The sequence below is a fragment of the Bolinopsis microptera genome, chromosome 5 (assembly GCF_026151205.1).
Source record: "Bolinopsis microptera isolate Bmic1 chromosome 5, MBARI_Bmic_1.0, whole genome shotgun sequence".
NCBI lineage: Eukaryota > Metazoa > Ctenophora > Tentaculata > Lobata > Bolinopsidae > Bolinopsis > Bolinopsis microptera.
This window is the reverse complement of record NC_087076.1, coordinates 12,777,962-12,805,813: the sequence shown is the minus strand read 5'-3', so window position 1 is coordinate 12,805,813 and position 27,852 is coordinate 12,777,962. Positions and strand designations below refer to the sequence as shown.

The 27,852-nt window shown below is 39.8% G+C and overlaps 4 protein-coding genes across 4 annotated transcripts in view; 1 reads left to right on the top strand and 3 right to left on the bottom strand.

Moving 5' to 3' along the window:
* The window catches only part of LOC134815976 (uncharacterized), a 578,562-nt gene that overhangs the window by 299,267 nt on the left and 251,443 nt on the right, over positions 1 to 27,852 (top strand). The window lies entirely within an intron of this gene.
* Positions 503 to 3,341, bottom strand: LOC134814868 (protein ABHD18-like). Its single transcript, XM_063823167.1, has 2 exons — positions 2,527 to 3,341; positions 503 to 2,225 (listed from the first exon to the last, which is right to left on the bottom strand). The coding sequence occupies exons 1-2, from the start codon at positions 2,966 to 2,968 to the stop codon at positions 1,417 to 1,419; spliced, it is 1,251 nt and encodes a 416-aa protein (XP_063679237.1). The 5' UTR covers positions 2,969 to 3,341; the 3' UTR covers positions 503 to 1,416.
* On the bottom strand, positions 3,478 to 5,025 carry LOC134815242 (proteasomal ubiquitin receptor ADRM1-B-like). Its single transcript, XM_063823756.1, has one exon. It carries the CDS (start codon positions 5,012 to 5,014, stop codon positions 4,076 to 4,078), a length of 939 nt encoding a protein of 312 aa, XP_063679826.1. The 5' UTR covers positions 5,015 to 5,025; the 3' UTR covers positions 3,478 to 4,075.
* Positions 5,343 to 8,779, bottom strand: LOC134815260 (hyccin-like). The gene has a single exon (XM_063823774.1). It carries the CDS (start codon positions 7,009 to 7,011, stop codon positions 5,833 to 5,835), a length of 1,179 nt encoding a protein of 392 aa, XP_063679844.1. The 5' UTR covers positions 7,012 to 8,779; the 3' UTR covers positions 5,343 to 5,832.

Here is a 27,852-nt window from a genome sequence, read left to right as displayed (position 1 = left end):
GAATGAACTGTAGCATTTTGATGAATGTGTTTTTAGATGGATATTATAATGTTGGAAGTGTTCACGGTTATTGGTCATATGACAAATATAGCAAGAAGTAGTAAGAACGCCAGGTGAAATAGTAGTGTCACAGTTGTGTATGATTGAAGCCTTCGCATACTAACTAGTCAGCCGTGTAATGCTTGATACAAAGCTCGTTTCAACGATTAACGATCATGTGCAAGCATCTCTAACTTCAAAGTTTACGAAACACTTGCGTTGTACATGCTAGCGTTTCTTTGCTGGGTTCACAAATTAACAAAACTACATGCGCGTAAAAAACATAATACGTGCGCGCGAAAGTCGATCATATTTGCTTACATGAATGCTTCAGCGGCAGCCGTTTACGTGATGATGCATCTGCTGATTTTCTGAAGAGAGTATGAACCTGCCTTGGCGTATGATTGTGTCTTAACCATTCCCTTGAGTTTTTAATTGTGACAGAGAATAAATGACATACATCTGGAAATCGCTGACAATATAATTGTAACAGTTACAAATACACAGTTAAAATGGAACGCAATATATGGATTCATCTCTACGTGAAAATCTAAGTAAAAGAATCCGATAAATAACATAAGAGATAAGTTTACCGTTATTATAAACTCCTACCGATAAGGGTTGGGTCGTTTACCCTTAATGAGAAGGAGATATTCGTTTATAGGGTAATTACACAGAATATTAGGAATTTTCAATTTTGTAGCATTTATTCATACGATATCATCCGTGCAATATCTTGTACAATATCTTTAAACAAATTTCCAATTTATATCTTAACAAAAATCATTAATATAGCATCGTTCTTAACCCTAAACTATTTAAATCAATTAATCAAATCTGTTTCTGAGAACTTGGTAAATGAGGTACAAAACAATAAGGACAAAAACTAAATTAAATAATTCCTAACTAACTGTATTAATTAATAATAACTCATCAACTTTAGTAAACCCTAATCCAATGATCGACCAGCCGATTTTAATTGTGGTTGAGATTTGAGGGTGCCAATTTCGGCCAGGGGCGGTGATGTTGAGCTGAACTGCTGTTTTGCTGCCTGCATTTCCTCTTACCCTTATAAAAACGTTTTTAAACTAGAGATAAATTATAAATTATTTAGTACATTTTATCTAGCTAAAATCCCCTGACAATCTCCCAAGATTTAGCCGGGGAGGGGCTGGTGGTGACATTTTCGGTTGGTGGCCGGTCGATCACTACTCTAATCTCACGATAATTTAAATTTGACAGTATTAATATGATAACGTAAATTAGGATACATGACAGTCGAGCTAGAACACCCAACAAATTACATGAACTGATACAAATCAGTCAAAATGGTTATTGGCCTACCCAATATAAAACAGAAACATATTACTCAAAAATCTAGTTTTTAGGTGCATTTGATTCCACCCAAACCTCCAGCTTATCGAAAGCATCATTAATAGCTTTCCTAAAAGTGTGGTTGTGGGTAAGGTAGGAGGAGATATGGCCGCCCTCGACCACCCTCACCTCGCACCCGGGCCATATCTCCGAGATATCTTTTATCATTTCATCGTCCTCAGGTCGAGTCACGTACAAGTCTGATTTAGCAACCACGACGATAGCAGCCTCGGGACACGCAACTGTAGGATAGTACTTGAGATTAGAGAACTCGTCGATCAGGAGGCGCATGTACAGTGTCGTTATCTTATCAGGAGAGCCATTGCGGGGACCCCCCAGACTGTTTGTAAGGGTTGATAAGTACCGCATGTTCAGCAGTTTGGAGATATGAGACGAGGGGGCATCCTCAGCGGGAGTATCAGGTATTATCCCGTACCTCTCCTCCAACATCACCTGTATCTCGTCATCTGTAATCCTGATGATATCCTGTATCTCCTCCAGTCTGGAGGGTGACAGCTGGTCCCGTAGCACGCTCCACATGCACGAGTTAGAGATGATCCCCTCGCTGAACGTGTGCGCAGCAGTGCTCCACGATAAGCAGGGCACAGTGGCGATGGGTTTGTTCCACACTGCGGAAGTGAGGGAGGCGTTGTGTCCCCCTAGTGAGATACCGGAGATACCGAGTTTGTAGCCCTGTTCTTCCAGCCAGTTTAAGATAACCCCGCCCTCGAGTATCAGGGCTGAGCCCATTGTGAACAGATCCGACACGTGGCGGATACCTGACCGGACTTGGTTCTTCGGTTTTCTGGTACCTGGTGAGAAATAGTGAGAGTGAAATCGTGGGAGTGTAACAGCGAAATTTCATAATTCAACTAAAATATTTTGTCGGGGGAGCAGGTTGATTTGAAATTAGTGTAACTGTGTAACTAAAGAATATAATCAATTATCGTCAAGGTGAAATGCCCGAAATTTAGCGGGTAATAAGTTCCGGGATTAGGAGGCCCGGTGTTATACTGTAGTGAGGTAATTATGATCTTACGCAGGGCAGAAGCAATTTCACCTGCAAAAGGGTCGAGAAAATATAAGAGAATAAGAGCTGAAATGTAGACCTACCATAAAAAGGATTCTCCACGATAACAGATCCGATATTATAATCCTTAGCCAGAGGGTACGCCAGGAACCTGTACCTCCTCCAGAAGGAATGGTCTCCAGTTGCAGCGTAATGTACACACACCCGCCTCTTTCCAACATCCTCCCACTGAGCTGGTAAGATAAGGTGGAACCTGCACTCCTGGCACTCCTCAGGGATCAGCTTGTGCTCGTGGTATAAAGGAGATATAAAGGAGCCGGAGTAACTCTTCACGTGTTTCGAGCTACTTTTCTCTTCTTTAACCTGGAACTTGAGATTATTCCTGTCCTGGAATATGTGGTCCACCCCGTGTTTGTAGGAAGCCCGCAGTGCCAGCAGCTTGTGGAAGGTCTCCTGGTCACCCCATCCGTCACCAAAGAAACTGGTGACGATCATCCGCTTCACGATCTTGTCCACAAGAGACATCCTTCACGTATTTATCTTTCCGTGTGAAACGTTCTCACTTTATTTCTATTGTTTGTTTTTCTGGAATTTTTAGTTTTTGGCGTCTGTTCCCCGAAGTATCTGATGTTCAGTCCACACAGTATTGAGATCCAGATAGTATCCAGGCTACTGAACACCCTGATACTATCAAGAGTTGTCAAACCCGATTAAAGGAAGTACACGATTTTAATTAGAATCTCCTAGATCTGGAAGCTTGTATTTCCGTGAATGTCACATTGGTTGCAGTAGTATTATGGTAGGTTGATGAAGTTTCGTAGCTTTAACACCGGATAAAAGAAGGTTGGTTCAAATGTTGATTCTGTTATATTTTAGGTCATGACACTTAAAAAGTCCTAGGGATATTGTTAGGTTAGTCTAGCTTTCCACCTGTTTTATATCAGAAATATTTGATCTCAATTTTTTCATTAATAGAATTAACAATAGCCTCTCACTACCTTAATAAATAATTGTAGCTAAATAAAACGAGGATATGTAGCTAACTCAATATTACTTGGTACATTGTATAACCAATCCAAAATACAGTTCTTTTTACTTTACTTCTAAATTAGTATTAACTGCTAAAATTCACAAATTACAGTTTAAATTGGCTACCGGCTACACACGCAGACTAGAACTCATCCCTGAAAAAATCATTTAATATCCTCGACAAAAACTCTCCCGTTCATTATTATAGTCACTATTGGCATAATATTATCATCAGCAAAGAAAGCTAGCGAAACACTTTTGGGGGCAGACCTGGAAAACTCAAAATATTTGATCATCTCCGGAAAAAAACAGTAAGCTACAAAGACACATGTACAATGTACAATTGTACAATGTACATGTAGGATACAAATGTAGAAATACACCGAAACATTGAACTTTACAAAAGATCTCTCAACACTTTGCATAGTCTTTATAAAGAAAACCGTTTTGCAATATTAAATAGATGCCACACAGTGTTGATGTCTACATCAATCAAAAATCCCAATTTGTTTCCACAAGTTCCCACAAATATCAATTAAGCTGGTTTCTGTTAAACATGCAAGGCACGCACGTGACTCGCACGTGATAGATGCACGAACAAAACTAGTCCAGAGCCATGTCCTCCTCTACATCATCCTTCTCCTTCTCCTTAGTCGCGTCTGCCACGGCGCGTACAAACGCCTCAAAGTCTCCTCCAGCAGCAGCATTGCCAGCACTATCTGTAAAACCTAAACTCTTCATCAACGGAGCAAGCTGTCCGGACTTGAAAGCGCTGCTGAACAGCTGTAGTCCCTGTTGGAACTGGGGTGAGTTGAGAGTGCCGCGCATTGTCTCCGGGTTCCCGCGCAGCGCTTCAGGGAGGTGCTGTTCTAGCTTAGCCACAGTATCTGGACACTCCAGCAGACCGTCTATAGCTTCTTTGCTGATCACACTGGCAGGTGTGACACTTTCTTTAGGTGCGCCCCCGTTGCTGGGCATGTTCTGTAGTATGTTTTGTAGCGCAGCAACAGATACAGGCGCTCCGTTGGATCTGCTGGAGACTGGTGTTCCTGAGAGCATGTCCATGAGTTGGGATTGCCCCAGATTAGCAGCACCACTGGGGGTAGCAGGAGTAGCGGGAGTAGCCGTAGTGGCAGCGGGGGTAGTTTCCTCTGCTGCTGCTGCTGCATTCCCGTTTAGGATCTCGTTAACCTTCTTACACTTTTCCTCATCCTTGTCCTCCTTGGGCTCCTGCATCCAACAGAAGAATCTCCGGTTGCTACTCCTGAACTTCATGATGTAAACACGTCCCGTGGTACACTGAGTTACACGTGAGAAGTCTGCATCATCAGGGAATATAATCAGATCGTCCACAACCTCCCCAGTGGACCGGTCCTTCCAACAGAAGTGAGTCAGACTATCCTCACTCTTGTAGACGTATATCATGCCCTTCCGGGTGTCGGGGTGCACCATCTTACCCTTCTGGACCATCTTGCCTGCCTTGAACTCGATCAGGTTCTTTGTGGACTTCTGTTGAGTTCCGCCAAAAAGAGGGAGTGCCATTTTGCAGCTGGTATACTGGAAGAAAGTGTGTTAGAAGTGTGTAGAAATTGTTGAACATTGATATTTTGTTAGATATAACAAGGGGTCGTTCACATATTACGTAGTCACTTTATGGGCAATTTTTAACCCCCCCCCCCCTCCGTAATCAGTTTTACACATGCTATTGTATCTAAATTACACTACCGTAATCATTTAGAAACCCCCCTCAGTGATTACGTAATATTTGAACGACCCCCAACAGCAAGGGCAAATAAACATACATTCCTCATAATTTCAAAGTATCTATTGTTTGAACTTTTTGGCGACAAACTAATGATAATGCAAGTGATTGAAATTCGAAAGTAAGCAAACCAAATTATACATTATCATAATTATAACTCAACAAAGATCAAACATTAATTAATAATCAGAAAATATAGCTTCCATACACAGCGGTACCATAGCATCTAAAATTATGCTACATTACAATAAAACAGTAAAGTTGCACTATGCTGACCAGAAAACGTAAATAAACCAGAAACAGTGTCCAAATAAAAGAACTTGTGTTCTAATAATTAAGGTGAGGCAAAAAGTAACACTTTTTCCTATTCGCGTATTAGACTCAGCAGCTTAGTTAAAAATCTGCTGAAAAAAGTTATATTAAAGCAAATTTTGATTTGAAATTTCTGTAGACTTTTAGTTTTCTTCAGCTGTACCAGTTCTCAATATTAACCTATTCGCCCAAACCCCAATCTCTGCTTGTTTTTGGGGTCAAAACTTGCTAATTTCAAAAATATATTCACAACTCAATAACATCCCATGTGAAAACACGGCATTCCTCAAACGGAGGTGTTCTGCAATCTGCCACCCCTGAAACCCGCAATATGAATATCAGAATCGTCAGAATCAGCACAGTCCACTATAACGGACGCAGGAGAGGGTCCCTCATTCTCACTATCCTCACGAATCTCATTGGATGATATCCTCTTTTTCAGTGTCTGTACGTCCTCGTGTCTAATTATAGACCTTCTAACCGGCCTAGTATCGTCTTGAGTTCCTGATAGTTGTGGGATGGCAATGCCAAACGGTTTGGAGGCAGGTGTCACAGATGAGATCTTGATGCTGTCAAGGAGAGATGCCGTTAGCATCATGACTTCTGCACACACGTCGTATTGTGCTCTTATTGCGACTGTATCAAGGGCATCTTTAGCAACAACAAAATGTCCATTATACACGCAATACTGCAGCCCTGATGCCAGAGCAGTCATGAAATTCTTGTTCAAGGTAAATCTAGTTTGACAAAAGGCCCAACACTTCATATCGCTGATGGGAACAGCTGAACTGGGCATACCACTGCCACACACCCATATACACAGCCAACAGTACCGATCTAAACTACCGGGTGACATGTCCCCCATACTCTGATTATACTTCTCCAGCAGCAGGGTAAGTAACGAGAGTCTGTTTGAAGAGGTGATGCTGGAGTAACGTTCTGGTGTTGCGTCACTAAAAACTGGTTCCATATTGAAACCTTTCGATAAACTAGCCTCAGTCAGCCCACCCGTGTATTGCATTTTAGCTGGGTGATGGTAAACTGAGATCATGTGGATTGAAGGTAGACGAAAACTGAAGCCACTTTTGTGGGACAAAATGTTTGCGAGGTTTGTGAGAATAGATTCTGCTTCTTCAGGCTCATCAGTGCCGACTGTGGACAAATAGCTCCAAATGAGAGATGGAATGAACTCACATACCAAGGCTATAGACTGGTCGGTATTGAGTGTAACCCAGGAGTATAACACAGGACAAAGTGCTCTAATAAGAGAAACTTTAGTGTCAAGACCTTCTATCAGCAGCTTCAAAACCTCTCTGTTCCCAGCTAGAGTTGTGATCAGGTCACTCTGATTGTTGTGTAGCTTTAGATTGAGTAAAATATCGTTGAAATTGCTGGAGATTGGTTTACCAGGACTGCGAAGCTCTTCTTCGAGATGCTGTTGAAGGGTGTCAACCACTTCCCCCATCGTTTTGAGAATTCAGCACAAACTACATCCTGAAACGAAATTATGTTTAGTGTTCACCACTTAACTAATAAACAGTCACCATTTTGTTGCAGTGGATGCAAAGTGCAGGTTCGCATAATTAACCATTTAAAATATATGTTGAACTGTTCACTATTTTACAAATAAATAGTCAAACCTGCATGACAACACCAGACAAGACTTGCCATTTTGAGTAATTGGTTGAGATGTAAATTTCATGAAATGATTTTCCTAAGCTGGGGTGAACTGATAATGCAAATTGAATCACCGTCTTAAAATTCCATCAAAATATCAATAGTTTCTAGAATCTAGATTCATCAAGATTATTATGATACAAAATTAAATCTAAATTTTAACTTAAAAATTGCACTTGAAGACAAAAAGTGCACAAATTTGATTCAAAGACTAAAAATCGTGTTAGCATGTATTTAAATACCAAGTTAAAAATCAGATCATGCAAAAGCTATAATACCCTCAACTTCATTACCGACAATTGAACTTATTTCTTCTATTTCTTCTTTTTCTTCTTTTTACTTACATCACCAGTATAATAATATCCAGAGTCCTGAATAGTGATCTTGGCAATGTTATTAATACACTTGAACCTAGAGGGACCCAACATCACACCACCATACCATCTGGTAACCACAACCATCAAGTTCTCCACATTCATCAGATCGATCAGTTCAAGAAGTCTTCCACCAGCTTTCGTCTCCCCGTCATCATCATAGTCTTGGGCAAGGGTTCCTGATTCACTTACATAGCGAAACGCCATGATGTTGTGAGATGCACCGGCTATTTTGGGATTCATTAGGAGTGTTCTCATGGTGTTTTCGATATCACTCTTACTAAAAACTTGGCAAACATGGGCTTGAAAATGACTTTTTCGTTCTGTAAGAATTGTTCCAGTGTAAATTTCGGGGATTGGATATGATTTTGATGGTTGTGGATAACTTTCCTCAGGACTGATGCCGGTGAACTTAACTTCCTCGGCATTAAATTTGTCCTCCAGAATCTGCAAGTTTTCCATATCTGCAATTACCTTATCATTGTCTCCAGGAGAAAATTCTGGACTCACAGCATTTCTTGAAACAAAGCCATCGAGAGCCTCGATGTACTCAGTTATGTAAACAACCCATTGATAAACGACACATTCTCCTGGTGCAAACAGCTTGTTGCACTCTGACTCTAACAAAATATCATCAATCACATAAGAGGCATGAGAAGTGTTGGTCATGTCGATAATGGCGAAAATGGGAGGTTCGTGGCTCGGATAGAGTTCGTGATATAGACACCTGAGGACGAGAAGAAAATGATCGCTCTTAATGTTTATTGTTACAACGCTGTTGTCTTCGATGGCCACAGAGCTGTCGAACATGGATACAAGAAGCTCAGTTTCGTTAATTTGTTCCTCAACATTCTGCTCCCTCTCGCTGGCCGTAAGAACAACCATGAGATGGAAGCTATATCAGACTACAAGGGTACTAGAGCTGAAAGTGAATGCTGATTTCTTCAAAAATCGGAAACGAATATTATCACAATCCTGAAGTGACTAACGCCTAGCAAGGCTTATCTCTTAATGTCAGAGGTGCACAGATTAATTGAAAGATCAATTTCAAATTTATCGTTATAAGAACCTAAACATCAGTTATTAAAGGCACACTGGTATATCACGACGAAATAAGTACACAGCAGAAATCGAAGTCAAGCTACCGTTAACGCAATCTGCAGCCGGTTCGATCTACACGTAGCGCTCGATTTTTGCTAGTATGTTGCGCTCATACATAGAGTGGCATAGCTTCCGAAGTTGACTGCGCGGCGTTGGAACTAAAATACATCCAGATTCATCTGAATATTTTCAATTTTAGCATTTTACTAATCATATACATTACATATAATAGTCCAAAATTTTTTAACGATTGATTATATTATATGTTATTTCATTCAAATCATTTTGAAAATCAGACAGTAAGATCAGAGTGTAATTAATTCTATGAACCTATTATATATACTATGACGCCGCGCGAATCATAAGCAGTGATTAACAAACTCGTGTTGCACAGGAGTGGTTTTTATTTCAGCGATGGCAAATCCCCGCGAATGACGTACATTGTTTTAACATTGGCAGTATTTGTGTGTTTCTTTGCTTGGCACATCATCGTTTTTTCTCCGATCATCATTTACTTACTCGCTGTGTAAAGCTCTCTATTCTGATTCAATTAGTGGCTGACGCGGCATTTTTTCCGCCCAGTAATCTGTACAAAGGCACTGAAATGATTTAGTAAACTTCCCGCTCTCAGTTCTGCAAAGCTGGAGTCATGCCAGAGTTATTACTCGCTCAATTTACCTCTCTAGGACCCAACCAATCCCCCGGTCGTCTTGCCCTGTAATTACTAAATTAGCTGTCTATTGTTTTTTACAGCTCAGGGTCCTCCTCCTCCCGGGTACGCCACCAAACTTCTCTCGATGTGTTAATCTAGCAAAGCCAGAAGTAGTGTTATATTTCTCTAATACCCACCAACTAACGGTCTGCTGGCATTTAGTATCTACACAGTCGAGAACTTTCATCGCCCGACTTTTATCATTGCGCTGTCAATGTAGTTCAGTGTTGGTTGTCCGTGCAGCTAGCAACATACTTGCCATTTATCCGTGATAATCGATTCGAGGCTGGGATACTTTATTTCCTTGGTCTCATCTGCTTATATTTCTGCCTTCTTCAGCTTGGTTTTCTAATGTGACAAATGGATCATTGCGGACTAAATTTCTTCTTACTAACTGTTTTTATTACTCGTTTAGACAACGCTAAATTATTCTACGTGTCACATCTTTTACTCGTTTGTACTTGTCAAGAGATTCATGCTTATAAACAAATCAGTTTGTTATGAGTTTTAAGCTCATCGACTTCTTTGATCTCTGGTAAAATTATCACTTATAGAGTTGCACACTTTGAAAAAGAGAGCACATGAGACGGTTCACACATCACTCCTCCCACATCCCTCTCTTCTCATGCTAGCAACCCCACCCTCCAGGTTACCCTCGTTTAGACTGACCAATCTCTCACACACTCTCCGCAACATCTCGAATAATACTGCATATGAACTAGAGTTGTGAAGTTAACGTATAGCATATAATATGGCTCCTACAGGATATATGGCGGTCATCAGCTCTCTCCCAGCTGCTGCAATGTGTTACTCAGAGGCAGTTATGTTGGCAGATCGAACATTCTGGAATTCTCCTGGTAATTTCCTGAGAACGCAGGCTGTCTCAAGTCTCACTCACTCTCTCTCTCTCTCTCTCTCTCTCTCTCTCTCTCTCTCTCTCTCTCTCTCTCTCTCTCTCTCTCTCTCTCTCTCTCTCTCTCTCTCTCTCTCTCTCTCTCTCTCTCTCTCTCTCTCTCTCTCTCTCTCTCTCTCTCTCTCTCTCTCTCTCTCTCTCTCTCTCTCTCTCTCTCTCTCTCTCTCTCTCTCTCTCTCTCTCTCTCTCTCTCTCTCTCTCTCTCTCTCTCTCACTCTCTCTCTCTCTCATTCTCTCTCTCTCTCTCATTCTCTCTCTCTCTCTCTCTCTCTCTCTCTCTCTCTCTCTCTCTCTCTCTCTCTCTCTCTCTCTCTCTCTCTCTCTCTCTCTCTCTCTCTCTCTCTCTCTCTCTCTCACCCTCCAACTTCTGACTAATTGTAGTAACTGCCGTGCTTTGGATCAAATTTCACATGTTCGAGGTAGTTCCCCTGATGTGGTACCCAGTTGTTGGAGGTCTTTGTCTTTGAGTGGGAAATTGTAATGCTTTGTTTTAACATTCAGCATGTGGTAATTGGAATGCCCCGAATTAGCTCAACTTGACGGAACTTTAAAATAACAGTCGTTTATAAACGTTACAGGTTTAACATGGCTCGTGTTTTCCTTACACAGACTTTAAACAGTTTGGGAGATCAGCGGCATCCTTTCATCTGAGATCAGTAATTCTAACTTCACTTGTGTTTCCGTCAGAATCAGGTCGATAATTTCAACTTCAGATCAAATGATTTTAACTCCAGGCCCGTGTTTTGTCAGAATCTATCTTTATGGAACCTGTGTACTGTGTCTCGGTGAGCCACCTGTCTTGTTCAACGCTGTGTGCTTCTTGTTATACATATCACCATTATATTTCTTTAAAGATTAACAACAATAGAGCTTATATAATTAGGTTATTTTAAAAGCACAACCTCCTACATCGCCCACTTAGCAACCTGACGCATTCAGAACTTTGAAAGAGGAATACATTTCTCTGCTGTGTCAAAACATAGATAATATCATAACATGGTATTTAACATGTCTACCTAGCATTTGTCTGAATATTGTATGGAACGTATTATACGTATTATAGTACATTATGGTACATCTGTTTAAATATGTACTGTTATGGTCTTTTGTAGTTCTAACCCCTTACAGCTAATAAAGGGTCTTTTGTAGTTCTAACCCCTTACACGATCGGTAAATAGAACGGTCAAACACGTACGTATTATAGTGCGTATTATAGTAAGTATTATAGTACGTATTATAGTACGTATTATAGTACGTATTATAGTACGTATTATAATACGTATTATAGCACGTATTATAGCACGTATTATAGCACGTAGTATAGTACGTATTATAGTACGTATTATAGTACGTATTATAGTACGTGTGTGACCGTTCTATTTACCGATCGTGTAAGGGGTTAGAACTACAAAAGAGCCTTTATTAGCTGTATTAGATCACCCTCTGTGACGAGTGCAGCAAAGTACTGGGACCATTTCATCATCTAAACATGTTGAACTGTTCCATTTATTTATAGCATAGTGGTCTCGATGCACCCTGTACTATGTGACGAAACACTAAAGAAGCACCCTGTACTATGTGACGAAACACTAAATTGCACGAATCTCGCTCCGCTATGGAGACTTCAAGCGCATTTTGCAATAAGCTCCGAGAGCCTCACTGTGACTTCAAGCTCATTTTGCAATAAGCCGGGCGAGGCTGACTGCGCCATACAGTTTTACATTAATCACAATAAGCTAGCTCGTATGTGTTCAGGAGTGTTATTACTTTACCTGACGCAGGCTGGTATTACTTCACCTAGGCTGGTGAGATTAATGTTCCATCAGTGATTAGTCTGGAGTAAGGCTTGTGTGTGTGTTGCAACCGGGACAAAACTTCTGTTTAGTCACTATAGCAGCACGGCCGCTAGTAGCTCCAAATTGTAATCAAATTTTACTAAAAGCTTCAAATTTAGAGGCTTGTTTTTTTGTAGCGCTTGGGGAGCCCGTAATTCTTGGAAGGACACGTTACCCTTCACTCTGGGACTCCGGGGCTATGTAACTAAAACTTGAAATTACACGATAATAAACTACACTATAATGTAGTCGAGCATTCTTTAGACCGCCTCACGAGAAAACGCCATTGAGTTATGATTCCAAGTATTGAATGTACAGGACTACAATGTCATTGACTGAGATGTTTTACAATGAGACACAATCTTACATACTGTACAGCCAGGAATTGGACTTAACCAGGTTAAAACATTCCACACAGTCTCTCTTTAAATTTTATAGATGTATGTTTGTAGTACATACCAGACTTTGTCATTTTGATCTCTTGAAGCATCCCGGTGTTAATTGGTCAAAAGAAATGTTTAAATCTCTATCTTCAACCTTTCATAACACTAGCAGGAACCCGTGATTTTCTAAAGAATTAAGACAATCTTATTTATTTAATTTGTGATTTTGACACCACTGCACCCTGGGGGTCCATTTTTCGGGACCTAAATTATTTGTTCCTTGGCCTATTTTTTAATTTTTTATACTGACCAAAAGGTCATAAAAGCATTCGACCCAACCAAAAAAAGTTTCAAAAGTATATCTCTCACTGTTTTCGCGGAAAGTCTTGTTAAAATTGAAGTCGTGGTGTCAGTAAAATGGTAACAGATATAAAATATAATATATATAATATATATATATTATGATTGGCTACTGGGACACGTCATACACACGGTTGGATTGTTAATTCGGTTGAAGTACCTTTACATCCATTATCACCATAATCTGAACATGATTTATTAAAAATTTGCAATATCGAAAACGAAAAATCTGAATAAACTGAAAATTTTAAAACTGAAAGCTGCACTCAATTGATGGAAGGCAAAAATTTACTCATAACTAGCAAGGTAATAACTACAAATGAACAGCAGATTTATAAATCTGCTGATAAAAATTAGATAAAAGACATGGTAACTGATAAGAGTTTGAAATTACACGTAAGCAGATAAATTGTCTAAAATTTCTGTCTCAAATCAAGTTTATAGTGCATCATGAATTTAGGCTTGTTCGATCAAAGTTATATTAGGAGATATTAGGAAAATAGTTCGGTCGGCCGGAAGGGAGTATATATATATATCGTCTTGCTTTATATATAGTAAGATGGCACATGTCCAGCTACAGATTCTGACTGAATTCCACTTTCCACAGTAAGTAACGGTGAAGCTTTAAGTTTACAAATTCCTTGCATTCTTTCAAAAACAATAGATACATTAATTTCAGGGTTATTAGGGTATTTTATCAACTTGACCGTTTTCCCCAGCTCGTATTTCTCTAGACTCTTGAGGTGCATAGTTTGTTTTAGTTCCTTTGTCCGCTCAACAACTCATCCGTTCTTTCATAATGTTTCGCTCCTTTTAGTTAATTAATTACCCCGTGAAATTGTCCTTTATCTCTGGAATCGTAATACTTGATTCTTGTCTGAATTGTAAGGTAAATCCCCCTTGGACAGTTTAATTTTTTATACCCCACCATAAATATAGCTTGAAGGAGCTAAAGAGACTGTGTTAGCTGGACGTTAACAATACGTGTAATAATACGTTTTATAACATTCTCTGAAGTTGCCCAACATATGCAGTGGATAATTATGTTTAACTCGGTCTAATGTGATCGCTGAGTGTGTTTGTGAAGGTTCAGCAGGCGGCGCGTTGTTGGATTCTCTTTGTTAGCTACCAGACTCAGAGCTACCTTTGTGAATATTACAGTACATGTTTTATTGTGTGTGAATCTTGACTTCAGTGGAGGGAGACTAGAGTTCAATATATCGTGTGCATGTATTTGACTTTGTGTTTGACCGAAGAAAGACTGCATAGTACATATTATAATGAAATAATATTGGTCAGACCTCATGAAGGATTGCAAGGCGAACAGGTTTAGTCAAAATGAAAGTAATGTGATTCGTGGCTGGGTATTTCCCTGAACATTCCAGAAAAGTGCAGGATTCAATAAATATATCTGAGTACGTGTTACTACTAACAGAGTTCCTAGTACGTGTTTGTGATTACAGGAGAATTATCTTAAAACGAGCCGGTCAAAGTATGACGTTTAATGACGTGTGAACACTTTACTAGAATGAGATTAGACACGTCGAACGTCATAACGTGTAATTCTGCTTGACAAATAATGTTTCTGTTACATCTGGTGGGAGTCACGGAGGCTTTCAGTATTTAGTATTAAGTATTTAGTATTAAGTACTATTTGCTCTCAGTATACTTCAAAGTAGCAACTTGCTATTGTCATGACTCGGAGAGCTGCATATAACGACTTTTGTCCGCAGGAATAACATACTCCGTACACCTGCTACGTACATACATTATGTTAAATTTTATCTGAGCTGTTACATTTATATTACATTTCGTCTAGACCTGGTTAACTTGTCATTTGTCATTCCTCAGTCTCAACACGTTAGCAAATTTCAGTGTTTCTACTGTCTTCCTTTAACTGTACTGTTTGTGAAGGAGCACAGATCTTGCTAGTACTCTCTCTCTCTCTCTCTCTCTCTCTCTCTCTCTCTCTCTCTCTCTCTCTCTCTCTCTCTCTCTCTCTCTCTCTCTCTCTCTCTCTCTCTCTCTCTCTCTCTCTCTCTCTCTCTCTCTCTCTCTCTCTCTCTCTCTCTCTCTCTCTCTCTCTCTCTCTCTCTCTCTCTCTCTCTGTCTCTCTCTCTCTCTCTCTCTCTCTCTCTCTCTCTCTCTCTCTCTCTCTCTCTCTCTCTCTCTCTCTCTCTCTCTCTCTCTCTCTCTCTCTCTCTCTCTCTCTCTCTCTCTCTCTCTCTCTCTCTCTCTCTCTCTCTCTCTCTCTCTCTCTCTCTCTCTCTCTCTCTCTGTCTCTCTCTCTCTCTCTCTCTCTCTCTCTCTCTCTCTCTCTCTCTCTCTCTCTCTCTCTCTCTCTCTCTCTCTCTCTCTCTCTCTCTCTCTCCCCTCTCTCTCTCTCTCTCTCTCTCTCTCTCTCTCTCTCTCTCTCTCTCTCTCCCCCCTCTCTTTTATGTTTTAAAGTTCTGGGGAAATATTAGAGCTAGGTATTCGAGCTTTTCATTCAGGATTAAAACAACTCCTTCATATTATGGAGCCAGGGTGTGGACTGGCTGCATCTGGTTAAAGCACTTCCCTACATAACAACACTTAAATTATTTGTTATATAGTAGTGTTGAAAGAATTAAGCTTGTACATAATTTCAACTGTAGTTCCTTTTTTGGTTTGTGTTTATTTATAACCGAAGTGAATGTATTTCCATTTTTTAAATGTACGATTTGCCAGGTTTCCCTTGAAGAAAAACATACCACGTCATTGTCGGACGTGAGGAGAGTGAGGACTCTTCAAACTACATTAAATACATCCCTTCTGTAACGTCGTCAATAAATGTTATAGATTTGTAGTGTTGTAATTAGTTTAAAATAATCTCAACAAATTTTAATTAAGGTCCATATTTGTTTCTTCACAACTTAAGGTCCTAATTGCAATCATTTTGCACCTAGAATTTAAGGGACTCGAAACATTACACACCTACCTATCTACGAGGTACAGTTACAAAAGTAATCAGGGCCTTTAGGCTGGATTTCAAAACTATTGAATCTCCGGTAGTGCTAGTGGTTATTCGACCAACGCAGCATAAAGATGGAGGTGTATAATATGAAGATGGAGTTGCATAATATAAAGATGGAGGTGCATAATATGAAGATGGAAAAAGTAAAGTAAAGTAAAAATTATGACATAACATCATCACACATGTCTACTAAGTTTCAAATCACTATATGGAAAAATATAAATATCTTACCACCAAAATTAATAAATTTTTAACTACAACTTTATTTAAAAATTTGGAGGTGTAGTCGCAGGTGCTATAACAGTTAAAATCTCTTCTGTAGCTCTCCGGTTATATTCAGTAATGAGTAAACAGCTGCTAGAATCCCTCCTAATTCTCTGTTCTTATGTTGCAGCGTTTCTTATTTTTTAAGTTCTCTTCATCCTAAGCATTGATAATGAATAAAATTTTCAGGGCTTTCTTCCTCAGTTTATTTTACTACAGTATTTCCTGATCATGAAACATTCCAAGTTTTGGGAAGAGGAAAACATAGAGTTACAGCTCCCTTCAAGTATCACTAGTATCATGACATTAAATAGTTTCACAAACATAACTGTCTATTTAACTATTGTATGGTATTAGTTGCGGAGTCAATAGCTTCAAGAGATAGTAGTATTTCATTCTAGTGTGAATGAATAGCTTCAAGAGATAGTGGTATTTCATTCTATTGTGGATGAGCTCCACTCTTAGCTCCACGTTTAAGACTAAAATAGTAAAATGAGCACATTTCTCTGTTACTTCTGCCTGAAACTTATAGAACACGCGGTTAAATAAATAAATAATAAAACCTCTGTACAAAAATTACCTGGACCAACCATTTATATTTTCTAATAACGCCCGCAATTGATTCGTATCACTCACAAACTTAAGAAGAGCTCAGAATTTCGAACTGAAATTTATCGGAGAAAAAAAATTACGACGATCGATCGCCTTTCTGGCATTTTATATTACATTATATTTTACATTGCCTTGTTTATTGCTTCTGACTCGAACTCATTTATATTTCTATAACTTGATTCCCTCTGTACCGGCGTCTGTTAGTTTTAACCTTTATAGTAACCCAACAATGTACATACAGTTTTAGGGGGAAACACAGCACACTAAGGATGCAGTGTTACGGAGCACATACTGAGTAATAAGTGAAATAGGAGGATGTAGAGGATGTAGCTTCACCCTTAAATTAACATATTATTATCTGTATATTTGTGAGCTGGCTTTAACTTTTTAGTCATTGCTTTAAATCGAATTTGCAACATCGAATTTATCTCTAGCAACCTTGTTAAAGCATCTGATCAATTTTTGTCGCCTGATATTCCTGTTATTAATAAAACACCTGGTCAGATTCCCTCATTGACTGTCCACATTCAATAGTATTACCCACGAATGAGCTGACATTTTATCGTTTAACCCATATTACTTTAACCTGGAGTTAGATAAGAACACGATTTTCTCCCGTGATGCCGTCTTATTTACTGATTTTGTTAATGTCTTTGAGAAGCACCGCCCTTACCGAATAGGAAGAGAGAGAGAGAGAGAGAGAGAGAGAGAGAGAGAGAGAGAGAGAGAGAGAGAGAGAGAGAGAGAGAGAGAGAGAGAGAGAGAGAGAGAGAGAGAGAGAGAGAGAGAGAGAGAGAGAGAGAGAGAGAGAGAGAGAGAGAGAGAGAGAGAGAGAGAGAGAGAGAGAGAGAGAGAGAGAGAGAGAGAACGCCGTATTCCCTCATCACTGCGTGTCTGCTTTCAATCTGGGAACCAATCAAACGGCACCACTTGTAGGAACCATGCCTCTCTCGTTCAAAACATGCCGAAATACGGCACCTCGTTTCACACACTCAAAACACGGACAGACCACACAAGTGATAGCCTGAGTAATGCAGATCACATGACACACACACACACACACCACTACACCTCCTCATCACTACTTGACATGCTCAGTGTGCTGTTAAAGTGTTCTGCACTGTGTATTCTCAGTCTGGATATATCAGTATGTGAGAGAGAGGGAGAGCAAGGACACGACGTCTTCTCCTTCTTTCGTAGTTGTTGTAGCGGTCATGTTGTTGTCACGCTCTTATAATATGCTCCTTCATAAATACTTGTGTTTTGTACTTTTCGGTGGTTTTCTCCCTCTGATCGTGTGCTTGATAGGACTATTTACTCGTTGAGCTCTTTCGTAAACATAGTTTAGCAGTGGAAGTTATTCTGGTAGATTCTTTGCCAGCCGCGAGCTTTACCTTCACTTTACAGCCAGGTTTTCTATGTTAACTTTCCGAGAAATCTTACAAGTTTCTTAAATTTAATGATCTTTAGCCCGCACATTTTCATCCGCCAAAATTTTTACTTTATTAACTCGAACTTCAGTAGGTTATATCTTCATACTGGCAGATTCTTTGTCAACCGAGTTTTATCTTTATTTAACAGTCAGATTTTCTATAATTAACCTCTCGAAATCCTAAAAGTTTCTTTAACTTTCGCGATCTTAAGCCCGCAATTTTCCCAGATTCTTTGTAAACTTCATTACGTAATACGTACACCCAACCTGAAGTATACGACCGTGTTGAAGACCTGTAAACTCCTCGGAATATTCCGCATATTACATACCGAGCTGCTTAGTACTGTATCTCTTCATCTTCTCAGTACTAAGTCTCAATACCCGCATCTCAACCTGCACGGCTGTCGGCTGGGGGGATCAGGTACTGAGTGTCGGCTGGTCTTGTGGCTCATAATGACTTAACTCTCCAGTTATTCTACTTCTCGTTATAATAACACTACTTTGAGGGTGCCAACCATTCTTACCTTCACTGAAACTGATCTGTTCAGTTTTATATTTTATGCTTGGACACATTACGTCCGACCAAACGGCTTGCAAAGCTGACTTTTCTTAACCAATCAGCTTTAAGAACAGTCAGCATTTGACCGTTAAGCTTGAAGAAACTCTCCACTATTTGTCCATACAAATGCTCTTTACATTATGTTAATAGAGAAAATATATTTTTATTTTATATGTTATCAAGCTTTTATTTTACAACCAGTGGTTAATAGCTTAGTCTTGGAGAGTGATCTCTTGATGAAGGGTTGTGCCTAATAAGATTCTTACGTGAGAAGGAAGCAGCAGTTACTAAGTAACTCACACCATCTACTAAAACTATAAATAACTTAAGAACATTGACTATAAATAAAGTTATATTACTATCATTACTTAAGCATTGGTCGCCAAGTAACGTATATTTAGTAGTTTACAAAATCATCACTGTCTCTCGACATTACCAGTCACTACGACTATTACACACGTTGCTAAGGAAAAACACATGTGACCTGTCTTTGTACGGTTCATGTTTTGCTAATGAGCAATGATTTGATGAGACAGTAAACACGGTTCATAACATCCTCACAACACGCAACATATTTATGTTGCAAGCGGACAAGACTGAGATTTACTTTGAGGCTGTAGGTCTGGGAATAGTCTCAGTTCTAACTTGAGGTACTGTCAGTTTGAAGAAGGGAAAAAAGGAAATCGCGGCATGTACGGAATCGCGATTTTTCCCATTATTTGCGACAAATATGTATAGTTTAAGGTATAGTCTGTTAAAATTCGCGATTTTTGGCCAAAATAATCGCGAAATCCTTTTGTCCCCGGTTTGAAGGTGCCCTTATTGGAAGGGTACACTCTTTTTATGTTCTTGGATTGATGTTCACACTTCACAATGTAGTGATATATTAGAATAATGACGGAGAATTATGGATTGCGGTCCAATTCTCCGAGTTTATCCCCACACTTTGCATCTTGAAGGGTTTCCCTCACTTATTATCTTGAATCTTGACGAGGCCACAAAACTCCCAACCTGGAAATCCCCCCGTGAACTAAATATCACCAATGTTAGCCCACATCCAGAGGATTATAATCATTTCGTTTAATTACAGCTGGCTGCTGCACTGCCCGCTTTTTAATTAGTCGGCCTTTTAGCGTGGCCGCCGCCAGCGCTGCCGAAACAACAAAGATCGCCAAGAATTTTGTCGTAATGAAGTTCGTTTGTACTGAACAAATATTTGGTATATCTAGCAGCAATCTATCTTCACACACATACTACACCGTCCAAAAACAAATATTTGGTATATCTAGCAGTAATCTACCTTCACACATATACACCGTCCAAAATCTCGGCTTCATTGTCGCCCAATTATAGGACTGAGAGTGTAGCTGTTGACTACCAGTAAAAGGAGAGGGGTAACCGTATTATAGTAGCTCACATTAACCGTATATAATGGCGTGTAATTAGGGTAATTGGGGGTAATTAAGGTGTATCCTTCCAATACACTTACTCTGGCAGGAGCTACACTCGCCGCTTTCCGGGAAATCTCTCTCTCCCTCTCTCTTTCCCTTTGTGGAATGTGGGCAGAAAGATTAATGAGAGTGATCTTTACGAACATGTGTATCTACTGTGTATCACGTTTACATTGGGGCAGATATCAGGTATTTTGTCGTTTTCTCTGCGATCTGGCGAGCTCGTTTCTTAGAATGTTCTCGTGTTGAAAAGAGGCGGAAGTATCCATTTAATCCAGCAACATGGCAGGTTGAGGGGAGGGTAGTGTAGCCCCCTCCCCTGGCAGGTTGTTGCTCTCTTCTTCTGGATCTAGCAGGGTACGTTTCTCTGTGTGAACTGTTACAGTTGTCAGTACTACTAGTAGTATTACTAGTAGTCTACTACTAATAATACAGTAGTCAGAGCAGTGTTCTTAATGTGGTAAATAGTGTTATCGGGCATTGTGTTATCAGAGTATTTAGTTTATTTGTCATGATATTATTATGTTTGTAACACGGCTCTTTTTGATCATTATCCTGTTATAGAGCTTGTATGCGGCTGTATGCGGCTGTATGCGGCTTTTATTTTTAATTATCCTGCTTGATTTTAATTTTAATTATCTTGCTCGTTGCCGGTTAGATTTCTTAACTTTCTCCCAACTTCGCTAGTCAGTTGGAACCTGTGATTACATCAAAAATATTGTAATATACGATTACACATAAGGACAACTTTTAAGGTTTATGGTATAAAGATTACATATTATTCATCACCGTGCTAGTTTCACTGTCCCCCGATTAGATAACCCTGGTCCCGGTTTGATTTCACAGCTCAATAATATTAACCCAAACTCGATAATCCACGTCATTCATGTTTTGCGTCTTTGTTGCTCTCTCTCTATTTTACTTTAAATTCTTTAGGTTCGCTTTGATGCCTGAAACTACAGTAATTCGCGCCCCGTTTTTACATAAAATCTAAGTAACAGGGAAGGAGGGGCGGTATGAGAAATAGTAACCGCTCCATTCTCATCAACTCATGTCCTCTCTCTCTCTCTCTCTCTCTCTCTCTCTCTCTCTCTCTCTCTCTCTCTCTCTCTCTCTCTCTCTCTCTCTCTCTCTCTCTCTCTCTCTCTCTCTCTCTCTCTCTCTCTCTCTCTCTCTCTCTCTCTCTCTCTCTCTCTCTCTCTCTCTCTCTCTCTCTCTCTCTCTCTCTCTCTCTCTCTCTCTCTCTCTCTCTCTCTCTCTCTCTCGCTCTCTCTAAACCATTTACACCCCTTATGTGCCGCGTACGGCTCGTCATGCTACCCACATTATAAACCACTTTCCCCTCCTATTACATATAGAACACATGCATAATACCAGTCACACCCTGGAGGTCCCCCAATATTGGTGTAGGTTGTTGTAGCCATCTCATTAGGGGCAGTTAGATTATGGAGGGGTGGGCACGTTTCTGAGCAATGTTAGAGGGGTGGGGAGTTTAAAAGGCGCAATAGAAGGTAGTTTATACCATAAATTATATATTATATTAATTTGGCCCTCTTTTTCCTCCTCCTTTTTAGGCCCCGTCATTATTTTAGAATATGTGATTTGAAGCCAGAAGTCACGGACAAATATGCAACAATCCTGAGATGTGCAATCCCCGGAATCTGCAATCCTGTGCAACAACCAGGCTTCACCCACTGTGCAGTGTGTTCAGGTCCTATAGATCACATTCCATTAAATGTTGTGTGAGATGTAGGATTACACATCCTACATCCTACACACTCTCTTAAGGGGTGTGTGAGCTGTGAGGATTCCTACACTGAAATATATCTGATAACATATCAAGTTACTGGTTCGCATTCCAGTAGCTGACACGTGGGCCACCGTTATGTGATTAGATCATCTGTTGTTGATGATTATCTTATTTTAGATTTTTAACAGCTCAGGAAATATTCCCAAGAAACACAAGACATTCAAAGAATGTAAGATGCGAAAATGGAGGCATGTAATTAGCGGTGCAGGTGGCAGTTATCCAGCGCTGTGAAACTAAAAAATCTGGATCAATCCAATCCCGACATTTTAGTATTCCATCCAACATTAGACGCTGGATATTATAATGATTATATTGTTGGGCGGTTGCTGGTTTCACCCAATAACTCACCACCACCACCACCACCTCAACAAGTTTAACATTAAGTCTGCGGAAAAGAGCTGATAGAGAGTGCAGGGTTAGCCGTTAGGGTGGGTCATGCAACAACATCTGGGTATCCCCATACCACAGGTCCACAGCTGCCTATGTTTGTTGTTTGTTGTTTGTTTATAGAACCCGTCCCCAATCTCGTATCGGAAAATGACTAAACTCAGGTCTGAGTGTGAATACGGATGGTACACAGCTGCCCATTCCACAGCTTTTAATCCGCATATTACCAGACATGCCATGCCACAAAAGCTGTGGCATGTGTCTCACAATCCCGCATTTCACACCAGCTGGCTCCAGTTGATACACTGGTCGAACACAAAATATTTAGCTGACTCATCCTGGCATCTTCATTGTGTAGCGCTGACAATATAATAAAATGTACTCTCTCTCTCTCTCTCTATCTCTCTCTCCCGCACGCTCTAATATATCCATTTATCAATCCAATATTCTCCCTGCCCTGCAAGTTACAATGCCAGGGTAGATCCGCCAGATCTGCTGCCGAACATTCTGGACTCATCAGCAGCCTGGTCGGATCTGAGCTTTTCAGCCTTTCTTCCTCTCATTATGACATGGATTATCATTGAACAAAGCTGCCGGAACATTTCTGGCTTGCGCTAATTATCTCGACGCTCTTTTAATATTTCTGAGTTTAACCGTTGATGGGAGATAGCTCTCCGCTCTCTGTGATCTCTCTCCGGACAGGCGTATTGTGTGTGCCACATTGTTGGGTTGTGGAACAGATATTCCCGGTATGTAGCATAGTGTTGTGTTGTTTGTGTCACTGTCAGGACATGATGATGTGGCGATTCTTGGTTTAGGATGGTATTCCAGTAGTATCACAGTATCAGTAGCTATCTACCAGTAGCTATATTTCAGTAGCTACATCCCGCTATATTCCAGTAGCTACTGTAGCTATATGCCGCTATATTCCAGTAGCTACATTAGCTATATTCCAGTAGCTATATGCTGCTATATTCCAGTAGCTACTGTAGCTTTATTTCAGTAGCTATATCCCAGTAGCTTCTGTAGCTATATGCCGCTATATTCCAGTAGCTACTGTAGCTTTATTTCAGTAGCTATATCCCAGTAGCTTCTGTAGCTATATGCCGCTATATTCCAGTAGCTACTGTAGCTATATACGCCGCTCCAACTCAAACTTCCTGACGAGTGATTCTAAATACAGGGAACCTCACCGCGTTTTACAGGGCCGTATTAATTACCGTGAAACTTCAATAACCCGACTAAAGTGAGCCAGACACATATTTCCAGTTCTACATGTGTGAGCCAGTGAGCCAGTAAGTGTACATGACGTATGTAATACCGCCAGAGGTACAAATATTCTGGAATTAATTTGGTCCGGTTTTAATTTCATCCAAGATTACAGCAGGTCCGTCGTTTCTGATTTAATTCTCCCGAGTTTTAAAGTATCAGTCTAGTGATGTTCTTATTTTTTACCTCAGTTTTTAAAATTTGTACCATTTTTATAGCGTTTAATCTATTGTATTAGTTTATTCATTTTTCGAGGGTGTCTATCCTTATAGTTATAGCTAGACAATTACCATTGCTGAAATTATCTGTATACTGTTCGAAGCATTCTATTAGAATTGTCTGATGATGTAAGGGAGGGGGACGGGGGGTGATGTTCCCACGTCTACACTCACTCTCACATATTCTGATAAAATTTCATTAATTTCCATCCTCGCCGCCACTTCATGTCTTCTTTCGTAAATTAGATTACACTGTCCTGGTCAGCCCCGCTCTCTCTGGTAGTGTTATTACTCAGGAGTCATCTTGTGTGGGATCGTGGTGTCACGTCCGTGCGTTTCATACTTATTACATTAGTGGAGCTCTTTTTGTTGGACGTGATTTCTTGTTGTAGCAACCGTGTGATACTTGTATCCGTTTCTTTGTGTGATATTTGCGGAAGTGATGTTTAAGGTATTTACTGTGATATTTAGGGTATTTAATGTGATAGTTAGGATATTTACCCATTGACGTTAGTTTGAACCTGAGGAAACCGTTCTGACAGGAAATATAGTATTCTCATATTGGAGACGGGGAAACACACTGCTTCAAATCATCAATATTTACTTGCCAATGCCCATATTCTGCCAAATAGTTGATCATCGGAGTCTGGAGACCGCTGCACTTTTAATTTATTCGTCTAAAGACCAACTAAGAGACAACCTTTTAACTGTGGTTCATCTTCGTGATTATACAACCTGCTAATCAAATTTTAAACGCTACCAAAAATGGTGGGTTTGAGGGTACCTCAAGTCAACTTTCAAATTTCGTTGCATATCACTTTCATGCAGGATCTGAACACAGGACCTGAACACACTGCACAGTGGGTGAAGCCTGGTTGTTGCACAGGATTGCAGATTCCGGGGATTGCACATCTCAGGATTGTTGCATATTTGTCCGTGACTTCTGGCTTCAAATCACATATTCTGGAATATGCTAAGGAAGAAGTTAAGAGGAAGTTTGATGTACTCGGTCAGGTTTTAATACCTGTACATTCTAGTTCCACAGCGTTAACAGCAACTTTTGAAAACTAAGATTTAAAATGAACTTGTTAACTAGAAGGTGTGGTCCCATGCAACCCCTCCGCATGCAACCCATTATCGTGTTGTGGAATGTTCTCAAGACGTGACATCACCACTCAGCCTTCTATTTTCGGCTCGCAATTTTATTGATACAACACTTTGTAAGTTACAACGACTAGGCTGGTTGTGCGTGACGTTACCTTGTGTCTCCGTTGATGATCCTTTACGAAGTGTCGCCAGTGATTCGTCCCCGGCACTTCCCTGGCACTTTGCCGCCAGTCCTCTTCTAAATACGCTCCTCCGTGGTTAGGAAAGAGGCCTGATCTCACCCCTTACCTGGGGATCTCACCTTGTCATAATTGATAACTGAAGAATGCCAGAACGTGCTGATATCTGTATTAGAATATTTACACAGCTCCTCAGTATTCTTAGTTAGAGGTGGTTAAGACAGGGCAGAGAGAGAGAGAGAGAGAAAGAGAAAGAGAGATAACCGGCTCTTCTCCCTGACATCATACCACTTCACCGCTCCCTGAACAGGAACAGTCACAGAAACTCTGTCAGGAAGAGGTTTTTAGCCGGGGGAGGCAGCAGCAAATGCCCTGTCTTATACCCAAATTATGAGTCTGGTGAAGTAGACGGGAAAGTGGGCCGGTAGTACAGTATTAACAAGTTGGAAGAGTCTGGCCTATTTAGAGTTGTTAGAGTTAATATTACTGTGTGGCAGTGTTGTCAGGTAGACTTTACATTATCCTGCCCTCCCTGCTGCTGCTCCCTTGTCAATATGTTAAGATTGTAAGCAGACAATATCTATAATAGCTGTATAGTAGCCTGTACTCTATAGTACTAGTTCTATAGTAGTTCTATAGTACTAGTTGGTCAGTAGTCAGACGACAGTTAGTAGAGAATATGTGCCATGTGTTGTAGTTAGATGATGATCTCCGCGGTAAATAGCAAGGTTTTCTAGAAGCTTCCCCTTGTCTATTTAACTACTTTACAGTGACTTATTGTCTATTATTAGTAGTAGTATAGTCTGCTTATTGTACCTCACAGTACATTGTCTACTTTATAGCACCTTATATTTTATATTCAGGTATACTTTACAGTGGCTTATATTTTATATTCAGCTATACTTTACAGTGGCTTATATTTTATATTCAGCTATACTTTACAGTGGCTTATATTTTATATTCAGCTATACTTTACAGTGGCTTATATTTTATATTCAGCTATACTTTACAGTGGCTTATATTTTATATTCAGCTATACTTTACAGTGGCTTATAGTCTATATACTACTTAAGGGGGCATACACCAAATCTGTCCATACCAAATGACCTCATAGGCAGTTCAGTGACCTTCTAGCGCACCGTTTCCACACCAAAAAAAATTATTTTGAGAATACCCATTTTTGTAATCGAGAATTTCCTGGTTGAGAGTGCAATTTTCGGAAAAAATTATTTTGTGGTTGAGACGCTATAAGTTAATAATTTCTTGCGGTATCGGGTTGAAATTTTGCTCGCCGTTTATTCACATTTATTTCAAGGTGTGTGTAAAATCTTGATATCGTATCTAAAAAGGCTGGTGTGTTATGATTTTTTAAAGTCAAAAAGCTAAAATTGTCCTTTTCAGGCTTATTTTAACAAAAAGACAGTCAGGGAAGATCGGATTGATTTGATGCTTGACATCAAATTGTTCTCTGAATTCTGGCGCAGTTTTTGATGCCCTCAAAAATGTTTTTACTTATTCAGCTTCAGATCTATTGGACCTCAAAGCCAAACAACAAATTTAGGCACATTTTTCGTTTTTAATATTTACTGATTTTTCTAAAATTTTGATAGGAATGTGCTAGTGACTTTTTGAAGGGTGCAAAATAACCGCAACTAGCACATTTATATACAGGGTGGGCCAAAAGTCAGTACCCATACGTTGGCCTTAATAGCTCCGCCGTGTTTTATATTTGAGAGCTGTTGCTTTGCAGATGGCATACTGTACTTACTGGTTCGAGGATTCCGTCGTCAAAATTTGAAAATTCGAATATTTTAGACCACGCCCATTCAATATTAAAACACCTATATTGTTTTCTATGAACATGCTGAACGCCTAATTTTTTCAGAGACGGTAGATTATCAAATGTTGCATATGATCTGAAAACATGAGGCAAATCGGATTAGAAATGACGAAGTTATCAAGCATTTTTTGTATCTCGTTAACAATATTGACTGGGTGATTATGTGACACCGTGACACGACACCTTAATTGGGCACCCTTAACAATTCCCATAATGTTTAACGGGGTAGTTAACGGGGGCACCTTATCACGTGATTAGGTAAACCAATCACCTGATCACACGTAATGAATAAGCTCGTTATGCTTCATATCTCGGTCATCTGAGAAGCTACAGTTCTAATTCTTTCAGGACAAACGTAATTCGAATGGCCAAACACAATTCAATAACATTTAGCTTGATCCGACTATTCAAACTATCAAATAAATGTGAAAATGAACCTCCATTAGAAAAAAATGAACGTGAATATTTTTCAAGTTGACAAATTCCTCGAACCAGTGGTGGTACTAAGTCATACCAGAAAGAAGTATTTAAATTGGGCACTCAGTGACTGAGCTATAAAGGCCAACGTATGGGTACTGACTTTTGGCCCACCCTGTATGAGTTATGAACAACAAAACACCCTAAAATGCTTCCCTTTGAAGTTATGGGAGAAAATGTGATTTTTTGGCTTTGCAGATAAAAAATCACATTTTCTCCCATAACTTCAAAGGGAAGCATTTTAGGGTGTTTTTTTGTTCATAACTCATATATAAATGTGCTAGTTGCGGTTATTTTGCACCCTTTAAAAAGTCACTAGTACATTCCTATCAAAATTTTAGAAAAATCAGT